This window comes from Salvelinus namaycush, chromosome 29 (genome assembly GCF_016432855.1).
Source record: "Salvelinus namaycush isolate Seneca chromosome 29, SaNama_1.0, whole genome shotgun sequence".
In the NCBI taxonomy this organism is placed as follows: Eukaryota; Metazoa; Chordata; class Actinopteri; order Salmoniformes; family Salmonidae; genus Salvelinus; species Salvelinus namaycush.
The window spans coordinates 16,289,513-16,300,967 of record NC_052335.1 but is presented as its reverse complement, the minus strand read 5'-3'; the positions used below and the strand labels follow the sequence as shown (position 1 = coordinate 16,300,967).

At 41.4% G+C, this 11,455-nt stretch overlaps 1 protein-coding gene and 1 long non-coding RNA gene across 2 annotated transcripts; both read left to right on the top strand.

Annotated features, from left to right (window-relative positions):
- Positions 1-3,239: 3,239 nt before the first annotated feature.
- On the top strand, positions 3,240-10,808 carry LOC120024585. Its single transcript, XR_005472873.1, has 2 exons — positions 3,240-3,419; positions 8,177-10,808. It is a non-coding gene; the product is annotated as an uncharacterized LOC120024585 (long non-coding RNA).
- Positions 4,129-5,798, top strand: LOC120024581 (toll-like receptor 5). Its single transcript, XM_038968869.1, has one exon. It carries the CDS (start codon positions 4,154-4,156, stop codon positions 5,264-5,266), a length of 1,113 nt encoding a protein of 370 aa, XP_038824797.1. The 5' UTR covers positions 4,129-4,153; the 3' UTR covers positions 5,267-5,798.
- Positions 10,809-11,455: the final 647 nt, after the last annotated feature.

Genomic DNA, 11,455 nt, shown 5'->3' with positions numbered 1-11,455 from the left:
GCTGTTTGCGAGAATGCCAAGAGTGTGCAAAGCTGTCATCAAGGCAAAGTGTGGCTATAATATATTTTGATTTGTTTAACACTTTTTTGGTTATTACATGATTCACAGGTGGACTCCAATCCACAGGTGGACACCAATCAAGTTGTACAAACATCTCAAGGATGATCAATGGAAACAGGATGCACCTGAGCTCAATTTCGAGTCTCATCGCAAAGGGTCTGAATACTTATGTAAATAAGCTATTTCAGCTTATTTTTTTTATTTTTTTTACAGTTGCAAACATTTCTAAAAACCTGTTTTCGCTTTTTCATTATGGGATATTGTATGTAGATTGATGAGGGGGGGAAAATAACTTAATCCATTTTAGAATAAGGCTGTAACGTAACAAAATGTGGAAAAAGGGAAGGGGTCTGAATACTTTCTGAATGCACTGTATGTAAATCAAATCAAATCAAATTTTATTTGTCACATACACATGGTTAGCAGATGTTAATGCGAGTGTAGCGAAATGCTTGTGCTTCTAGTTCCGACAATGCAGTAATAACCAACAAGTAATCTAACCTAACAATTCCACAACTACTACCTTATACACACAAGTGTAAAGGGATAAAGAATATGTACATAAAGATATATGAATGAGTGATGGTACAGAACGGCATAGGCAAGATGCAGTAGATGGTATAGTGTACAGTCTATACATATGAGATGAGTAATGTAGGGTATGTAAACATAAAGTGGCATAGTTTAAAGTGGCTAGTGATACATGTATTACATAAAGATGGCAAGATGCAGTAGATGATATAGAGTACAGTATATACATATACATATGAGATGAGTAATGTAGGGTATGTAAACATTATATTAAGTGGCATTGTTTAAAGTGGCTAGTAATACATTTGTACATAATTTCCATCAATTCCCATTATTAAAGTGGCTGGAGTTGAGTCAGTATGTTGGCAGCGGTCACTAAATGTTAGTGGTGGCTGTTTAACAGTCTGATGGCCTTGAGATAGAAGCTGTTTTTCAGTCTCTCGGTCCCTGCTTTGATGCACCTGTACTGACCTCGCCTTCTGGATGATAGCGGGGTGAACAGGCAGTGGCTCGGGTGGTTGTTGTCCTTGATGATCTTTATGGCCTTCCTGTGACATCGGGTGGTGTAGGTGTCCTGGAGGGCAGGTAGTTTGCCCCCGCTGATGCGTTGTGCAGACCTCACTACCCTCTGGAGAGCCTTACGGTTGTGGGCGGAGCAGTTGCCGTACCAGGCGGTGATACAGCCCGACAGGATGCTCTCGATTGTGCATCTGTAGAAGTTTGTGAGTGCTTTTGGTGACAAGCCGAATTTCTGCAGCCTCCTGAGGTTGAAGAGGCGCTGCTGCGCCTTCTTCACAACGCTGTCTGTGTGGGTGGACCAATTCAGTTTGTCCGTGATGTGTACACCGAGGAACTTAAAACTTTCCACCTTCTCCACTACTGTCCCGTCGATATGGATAGGGGGGTGCTCCCTCTGCTGTTTCCTGAAGTCCACAATCATCTCCTTTGTTTTGTTGACGTTGAGTGTGAGGTTATTTTCCTGACACCACACTCCGAGGGCCCTCACCTCCTCCCTGTAGGCCGTCTCGTCGTTGTTGGTAATCAAGCCTACCACTGTAGTGTCGTCCGCAAACTTGATGATTGAGTTGGAGGCGTGCATGGCCACGCAGTCGTGGGTGAACAGGGAGTACAGGAGAGGGCTCAGAACGCACCCTTGTGGGGCCCCAGTGTTGAGGATCAGCGGGGTGGAGATGTTGTTACCTACCCTCACCACCTGGGGGCGGCCCGTCAGGACGTCCAGGACCCAGTTGCACAGGGCGGGGTCGAGACCCAGGGTCTCGAGCTTGATGACGAGTTTGGAGTGTACTATGGTGTTAAATGCTGAGCTGTAGTCGATGAACAGCATTCTCACATAGGTATTCCTCTTGTCCAGATGGGTTAGGGCAGTGTGCAGTGTGGTTGCGATTGCGTCGTCTGTGGACCTATTGGGTCGGTAAGCAAATTGGAGTGGGTCTAGGGTGTCAAGTAGGGTGGAGGTGATATTGTCCTTGACTAGTCTCTCAAAGCACTTCATGATGACGGAAGTGAGTGCTACGGGGCGGTAGTCGTTTAGCTCAGTTACCTTAGCTTTCTTGGGAACAGGAACAATGGTGGCCCTCTTGAAGCATGTGGGAACAACAGACTGGGTTAGGATTGATTGAATATGTCCTTAAACACACCAGCCAGCTGGTCTGCGCATGCTCTGAGGACACGGCTGGGAATGCCGTCTGGGCCTGCAGCCTTGCGAGGGTTAACATGTTTAAATGTTTTACTCACCTCGTCTGCAGTGAAGGAGAGCCCGCAGGTTTTGGTAGCGGGCCAAAATTATGTATTATATTTATCTATGTTTATAAATGAAATATTATCTACTCGAGAAATGTGACATTATAGTATTCAGACATAGCCTTCAAACGTCAATGGAAAAGGTGAACCATCTGTTCTACCATTAACTGCGCTTCGGATTGGGTCAAATAGAGCAAAATACTTGAAATAGCTTATCAATTTACTACTGTGAAGTGGGTCCAATTAAATGAGAGATGGGACGAATGGTCTTCCTAATTTGTTGTAGGTTATTTAGCTAATATGAAACCATCACAGTCAGTAAAGGTGAGGAATTTATTCTGCAATGATGATGGAAATGAAATACATCATAGGAAATAGATGTCTATTTCAAATTATTTTTTAAATACAACCATAAAATAAATAGACTTTTGCTCTTCTCGCTAACTGCAAATGATTGGGTCTTGTTATTATATTTAGCTACCTGTTCTTTTGTTATGAATAAGTGGCATCATATATTCCCCATTTGCACAAGGCTACTAATAGGCTACGTTTGCCTTCTTGCAATGCAATAGTTGAACCAGTAGAAACTGTGCATATGCATGGTCGAAAGATTGTGGGAGGATAAGCACATTCTCACATCAAGTTCAGTTTTTACAAACTCCAAATTTTGCGTGAAAACCAGCGCACGCATGTTTTGGGGGAAGATTTTGTGCCTAAACAACGTTTATAAATGAGGTCCCTGGTGTTGGAGAGGGGCCTGAGAGATTATGGGCCTGAGAGATGATGTCTATAAACTATTCCCATCAGTAGGTGGCAGTATAGCGGGGGAGGCCTGAGAGATGATGTCAGCAGTTAGATCCTCCCCGTTCATGGGAAAGAATTTATGAAAAACAGTAGAGGGATTCGTTCATTGGTCGTAAAATGAAATCTCCACCTACACGGGGCACCGGGCCATGCTAAACGAACTCGCTCAGTGCTTGATTTATCTGAGAGGGGTGTAACCTATCCCATAAACATACTCACTAGCTCGACGCATATTTGGGTTATCAGCGCGCGCATGACTTCAGGTAAGTTACAACTTTTACCTTTAACCTACTGTTTAGGCCTACTTTAATAATTGCATTATTGTGTCGTCCAATAGTTGATAGATATCAGAAGAAGAGAAAAATGGTAGCCTGGTTGCAGTCTCAGTTCAGCCATTACCAGAACTTTTAGATAACGTTCCACTCCTTACTACTCCTGTGCCAACACAAGTGTCAATTGTGGAATGTTCGCTAAAAAGACTGGTACCCAGACTATTGTTTTGGGGGTCGTATGTCGACTATAACAAATTAGACCGTAAATTATAGACGTGAATGGTTACATTGCAAAGACAACTTTACGCATTGACGCACCAGACTTGAACAATTGCTGTCATCTTGGAGTCTATTAACACCTCACAGTTCTTTGGATGGCAACTTTATAAAATGTCCCAGAATTGCAGCCTCTAGAGAAGTACATTTAAAAGGGGGAATCTGGGATAGGTAGGCCAACATCCATTTTCTGATTCTTGAAAAATATAATGAATACATGCCTCACGAGCTTATGTCTAACTAACCCTATCATAACCCAACATGTAAGCTTGTTTAACTCAATTGTTTGCAAACAATGTAATTGTAAACTAAAACTGTAGAGCTTCAAAACTTAATTTGTTATACATTTGGTTGAGTTGTCAACTAACGTGACTTCAACGTGAAATCAACAAAAAATGTCACAATGTCATTGGATTTATGTACAAAGTTGAGTGAAATGGGGAGAATGTATGCATGTATTTGAAAATCTTGGCAAGCTTTTAAGTCTGGATTTAAGCTTTAACTCCCTGCAGGCTCTCCCAGATGGTATATTTAAAGGCCTCATCTCTCTGGAAGAGATGGATCTTCACTTCAACTCACTCACATACCTCAAAGCAGACATTTTCCCAGAGAGTCTCAAAACAGTTGACCTCTCTTACAATTTCCTGGCCTCTCCTGACCCAGCGACTTTCCATTCTCTCAGCTGGATTAACCTGTATAGGAATCAATTCCACTGTGACTGCGGTCTGGAGGACTTTCTGACGTGGCTGAAAGGGACTAACGTGACTTTTCCAGACCCTGGCGTGAATGAATTCAGCTGTGAGTATCCTTCAGATCTCCATGGCATCAGCCTGTGGAATTACAGCTCAGTCATATCGTGTGAGGAGGATGACGAGAGGCTGGTTCAGGAGCTGAGGCTCTCGCTCTTCATCGGCTGCACAGCGCTCATCATCCTGATCATGGTCGGAACAATCGTTTTCGCTCGTCTCCGTGGATTCCTCTTCAAAGTTTACAAAAAGGTGACCGCCAGGATCCTTGAGGGCCCTAGGAGGGATCTTTCTGCTGGTGGGCCTCGGTACGACGCTTACTTATGCCTCAGCAACAACGACTACAAGTGGGTAGAAACCGCCCTGTTGAACAGACTAGACTCTCAGTTCGCAGAGCGAAACGTCCTCCGCTGCTGCTTCGAGGTCAGAGACTTCATCCCAGGTGAAGATCACCTGTTCAATATCAGGGACGCCATATGGGGGAGCAGGAAGACAGTTTGTATCGTGTCTAAAGAGTTCCTCAAGGACGGCTGGTGCCTAGAGGCCTTTACCCTCGCTCAGAGCAGGATGCTGGAGGAGCTCAGAGATGTTCTCATCATGGTGGTTGTGGGGAATGTCCTCCATTACAGACTGATGAAACATGAAGGCATTAGGACCTTTGCCCGGAAGAGGGATTACCTGCAGTGGCCGGAGGACACACAGGATATTCAATGGTTCTATGAGAAGCTCATGTCCAAGATTCTTAAGGACAAAAAGAACACCGCCAAAGCTAACAATGGGGATATCACACTTGTAAATATGACAGTTGGAACTTAATGTTGTTGACTCATTTTTCCACAGCCTGTATGCTTAAGTGGAAATCTTATTTAACTGTACTGTGAATTCGTACATCATTCATTTTTATTTTGTCTGTATGGCATTAAGAACTTTTACCATGTTGATTACAGGCAAAATGGAGAGGGTCCTCTGTCTTTTGGCATAGCTTGTTTTTGACCACTAGGTGGCAGTCAACCTTTATTCACTAATATTGGAACTGTGAAACGTTACCTTCTGTATAAATCAAATTTAATTGGTCTCACACATATTTATCAGATGTTATTGTGGGTGCAGCGAAATGCTTGTATTTTTTTGAGTTTTTTTTATGACAGAAATAACACCAAAAGAAATACTGCGAAGTTGCTTTGGCGCCAGAAGCAGAGCTGCCATGTCTGTCGGCGCCATCTATGATTATTGTGTGTTTTGCAGTGTGTACAATGCAAAGTTCTCGTGGTTTACATTTACACGTTGTAATATAACTAATGTAAGGATTTTGGTACTTTTAATAAAACATTCCAACTTCTCTACTAAACTCGAATAATAATTGTGAACTTTTTCTGAGGATTTGAAAAATGACTGAATCTTATATCCTCCCTGCTTCCTCAATATAGAGTCTATGTCTGAAACCAGTATGCCACCAGGTAGAGTAAAACTTCCTGCTGTAAGGAGGAGCGGAGAATAACATCATCCTCTCCCAGAAGTCACTGGGCACAGATGTCAGTTCAATGTCTATTCCAAGTTGGTTCAGCGTTATTTCATTGAAATGACGTGGAAACAACGTTGATTCAACCACTGTGTGCCCAGTGGGAGTGTTTAAGACTCCTTTATGGAAACCTTGCTTGACCTGTGTTAATTAACACAGCACACATTTAGACATCTACTGTTATTGGAAAGGTTTTGAATGTACATTTAAACTAGGCCTACCATATAACAACCATTTCAGTTTTGTAACTATCTCATATTTTCATTTAAAACTCAAAGTACTACACCATGTTTCAGTAAGAGGAATGGATCTCTGATGGAGATAATGTAAAAGCGTAGCCTTAATGATCATGTGATTTTTCTCGTATAACTATGAGAAGATAGAAAGCACAGTGCGGTTCTACAAAAACTAACTTAAACCACAAATCATGAGACAAAAGTGCTTCTGTACAGGTGTAGGATCTTAATTTGACCTATATTGTCACAGCAAAATAATGCTGCATCTACAAGATTTGAATGTTTAGTCCATAATGTTACTTGATCGGTGGTTAGACCATTAGTTAGCTGGGCAAAACTAGGTTACATTAAAAGTGCAATACTATTAATATTTTTTGTGAATCTATGTAAATTGCGAAGCTCATCTGCATTCTCTGCAGTGCAGGGAAATTCTCAGCAACAAGAGTGATCAAAATAAGTTTTCTGTACTTGTTGACTGTTTTTGCAGTCAGGTACTGGTAGCCTACCCAACCCAGGCTAGAGGCCATGTGGTAGGAAAGGAGTTGATGGAGCACCTGCAGTCAACTTCTCTGATTGCCATCTTTCCTCGGAGAGAAAGACAGGCCCCTGAGTGGCTATCAAGAGCATGGAGTTTTAATGGAGCATAACTGCTTTTCCCATCTATCCCTGGGGCTCCGGCTGTGAGTGTTTGGTACGGCATCAGCCTTCAGATTCCACACAGGGAAGAGAGGACCTATTTCACAACTGACCCTTTGGAAACAGGTGTTTTCTGCACTTGGAACGCTGGAGTGACCTTGCCAGCGTGGGGAGAGCATAGGGATAAGGGAGGATATTATGTCTGTCTCCATCACCTGTTTTTCCAGCCATATCTCCCCTACAGTTTGAAGTTCCACATTATTCAAGTTATCTCCTCTGGTAATTGCTTCTTATAAGATTGCAGGAGTAGCCAATGTTATGAAAATACTGAGTGAACCTGTGATACCAGGATGTTTATATAAGCTATGTAAGGTGAACTTCAGGATACGGCTGTGCCACAGACTCCTTTTAATGTGCTGTGCACGATGAAATACTAAGTTAAATTTACTCAACTCATGGCAATATGGCATACCACTCACTCATCATTCTCTGCCTAATTTACAGTACACTCACTAGAGGCTAGCCCTTTATGATAGAGTAGATTGAAGACCTTCTTCCTTAGATATAAGGAGCAGTTTCCCCGAGTACAATTTTCTCACTTAAAGATCAGATTGGCAGAATGCTTCCGTTAACCATCTGAGATAAGTCTGTCACTTTGTGCCATGTGTATTTCTTGTAGTTCTCCCTGTAGTGAGTGTTCACGCAAAAGGAAGATGTGTATCATTATGATGAAGTTTATGGTTCATACCCCTATTTGTGATTCGGACCAACGGGAAGAAGGAGAGGGCGTTGCCTTTATTCAAAGGTAGGCTGTATTCAGTCTATTTTCCTATGACTGTATGGCTACAATTTGTTTTTCCTTTATGGAGTTATTATGGGTAGTGATTCTAATTTGATTTTGTCATTTGAAATGGTTTTATTTTTAAGCAGTAGTGTTTTTGTGTGTTTTTTACACGTTACTCACATTGTGAGTCAAAATGGGGGAACGGTGATATATAGGAGTGTATCGAGTAATACTTGAAGGAGTTCTGTTCTGTTTCGATACAAATCTCACCAGATTGGGTCTGCTGGATTGCTGGGATTCTCCTGATGGGTTAGAGGTCTAACTTTCTGATCCTGTGACACTGCGATGAAGTTGACAGTGTGATTGGGAGTATAAGCCATTTTGGAGAAAGAAAATTCAACTGAATGTGTTGTTATTCTCTTTGACATGTGTTTTAGAGATTTGTATTAAAAATAATTAGTAAAAGTAATTTGTCATAGTCGATGCTTGTCTGGATTTCCTGAATCAGAAGTGAACTGAACTAAACTGTTGTTCTGATCTGTCCTCTCGAGGTTATCGTGAGGGTGACTACGGCCGGTTTCTTAATGCATGGAGGGGATAATTTGACCACGAGAACGGTGGGAACCTCAAAACCCCCTCTAACCAGCTGAAGAAGAGCGACAAAGGCGTTCAATCCGGCCCTGTCCAAACCACATCTACCGCGAGACCTGAGTCCGAGCCAGCTACCATTGTACAGCATCCTATCAAAGCTATCAATTGCTTTTCTCTCATGCTTTTTCTCTCAGGAGTGGGACACGTGGAGTACGCGTGGAGTACGCATGGAGAGAGATCCGTTCCAAAACTTCTCTCATGTTGCTGGTATGCTGGTTGGCAAATGGTCAAGATATAAATGGGTGGTAAAGGTGGGGGCGGCCCAGGTGAGACATTGAAATTGGGATGTTACATGGGCCATCCACTTGAACTATGAAGATTTCTGAAGAAGGCTATGAAGAGACGCCAGAAGATTGAGTGCCTGAAGGGGGGGTTGGTCCACTGTGCCCAGAATTGATTTAGGCTTGTCTTTAATTTGGGGTATCAAGTTGATTGTAGAGGTCTACACACTGCTAAATGTATAGTCATTTAGATTAAGAATGCATTGGGATACTGATCTGTGATTATAACCATGATCAGAAAGTGAATACTATAATTATGGGTAATTATACTGTATGTTAATATAAATTACATTCTCCCAGTGTCAATGTGTGCTAAATTGAGGGTTTTTAACTTAAAGTACTGGGACAAATGTGAATCACTGAAGCATATTTCATTTTAATTTTGGGTTGGATAATTAATTGGGTTTTGATTATGATTTGGAAACTGAATGATTTTTAAAAAAAACTGGCAAATTGATTTGAGTATGTTCTTAGTATGTTGATAACTGTATGAGTGAAGCAATTAATGTATTATGGATTGATTGTTTCAATTGATGTTATGCTAATTGTGACATGGGTAAAGAAGTTGTGTACTAAAGTTGTTGACACTATTCTCAGCATGCCCTGGTGAATGGAGAGGGTGAACTCTGATCCTGAGAGTGAAACTGATCCTAATCTATTTGACCTTGTTAGGTTCTTATTTTCAGAGTAAATAACTTGACGCTTAACCAAGTTTAATTCTTCCCAAAGGGTCGCTACAGCTTCATTCAGTCATCACATGTTTCCACCACCACAAGTGTGTGTACGTGTGTGTGTGTGTGTGTATATATATATATATATATACTCCAATTTAGACACTCCACCTTCTCTCCAATCCTTACATATTTTATGGTTCGACAGGAAGACGAAGTGATAGAGTAATAAACCGTTCTGTCTCCCTTAAGGTGACCTGACCTGACCTCAACCACCTTGATGTCTAATCCAAAGCTCTTCACCTGTATCACCTATAGCACTCCTGTGACTTCCTCCCGTCCAGCCAGCACATTCCAAAGCCATCTGTCTCCTACAGATAACCATTAACTCTGATGTAACAACCACAACCACTATCACCCCTCAGATACTATAGTATTACTTCTGATCTATCATGTCTCTAGTATAGCCATGTTAAAAGTTTACCCAGAATCCAACAACCTATATCTATTACTAAAATAAATGTTTTATGATATTGATCCAAATCTTGAGCAGTGCCCAAATTGATCTGATTTGTAAACATTGTCTTAAGAGGGGTAACTGCAGATGGTGTTTTAAAGGGAAGACGTGGTCCCAGAGTCAATGGTCATTTCCTACATATTATTTGATGTGAAGAAGACTGTGCTGATGGCAGAAAAAGGGATTAAACTCAGTAACCCAAAGGAGGTTATTTACCATGTATGGCAGTGCCTAACACCAGAAGGGGTTTTTATCTTTTATTCTTTTCATTTTATTGTTAATTTTTGTTTTTTTTTAACGCTGGAAGGGTTTAACTGAAGGTTTTATAAGAAACTTGTTTTTTTAAGGGGGGAATGTGAGGGCATTTTGAAGTTAAACCTTACTAATGCTTGTGTACTAAAACATGTCTTTAAGCCTAGGCATTGGGTTTGAGTTAGTTTATATGACAAACTCATATAGGATAGGAAAGTGTGTGTGCGCATTAAAAGAGGCCTGTTCTGATTGTTTGTGTGTGTAGAATGACCCCATGATGTCCAGGCGCTCAGCCAAAGACAGAAATGAACTGGTTCCTCTTAGCTTAACTGGAGACAGGGCAAAGTGTTATATTCTGCACACCAGTGATAGAGCTGTTGTTCTGTTTGTTTGGAGCCTGTTTCTGGGGGAAAGATTCATGTTTTGTGTGTGTGTGTGTGTGTGTGTGTGTGAGACGAGTATGGCCATACATCATCTGGGCGGAAAGTAAAAGGCGCTTGCTTGCCCAACTTGGGGGATCCGTTGAGCAACTGTTAGAGGAAGTATGTCTGGAGTGACTTCCTGTCATTCTGGCCCCTGTTGTCCTCACTCAGTTGCGACAGACTGAGGCAACCTTTTCACCCAGTTATCTCCCCTCACACACACATACATACATAGGGTCACATGTTTTGCAGATGCTTGCATGGGGTAGCTTGACTATATAAAAGCTCCTGTAATCTTTGTACAGGAGGCTCTCACTCCTTCTCACCTGCGTGGCTGGGGCGACCAGCCACCTTATTATAATACATTTTTAATAAAAGTAATACCTTGATTGATTTTGCCTCATTATTAGTTAAAGGTAGAATTTCCACCACACTCCCAAGTCTGAGAGATACAGTACCAGTCAAAAGTTTGGACACAGGTTTTTTCCTCATTCCAGGTTTTTTTTCTTTATTTTTACTATTTTCTACATTGTAAAATAATAGTGAAGACATCAAAACTATGAAATAACACATGGAATCATGTAGTAACTAAAAAAGTGTTAAACAAATCAAAATATATTTTATATTTGAGATTCTCCAAATTAGCTACCCTTTGCCTTGATGACAGCTTTGCACACTTTTGGCATTCTCTCAGGTAGTCACCTGGAATGCATTTCAATTAACAGGTGTGCCTTGTTAAAAGTTCATTTGTGGAATTTCTTTCCTTAATGCGTTTGAGCCAATCAGTTGTGTTGTGACCAGGTAAGGGTGATATACAGAATAACACTTTTTTTGGTTAATACATACCTCACAGGTGGACTCCAATCAAGTTGTACAAACATCTCAAGGATGATCAATGGAAACAGGATGCACCTGAGTTCAATTTCGAGTCTCATAGTGTTGTGTATTGATATTCTGGTTATGTCCGTTTAGGGCACCTGTAACCCCTCTTGCTTACCTACACTGAAATGCTTGGAATGTTCTTACTGTGAAACGC

What these genes read in the sequence shown, in the direction of transcription:
- LOC120024581 (XM_038968869.1), top strand. Translation starts at nt 4,154, where the DNA reads ATGCATGTATTTGAAAATCTTGGCAAGCTTTTAAGTCTGGATTTAAGC.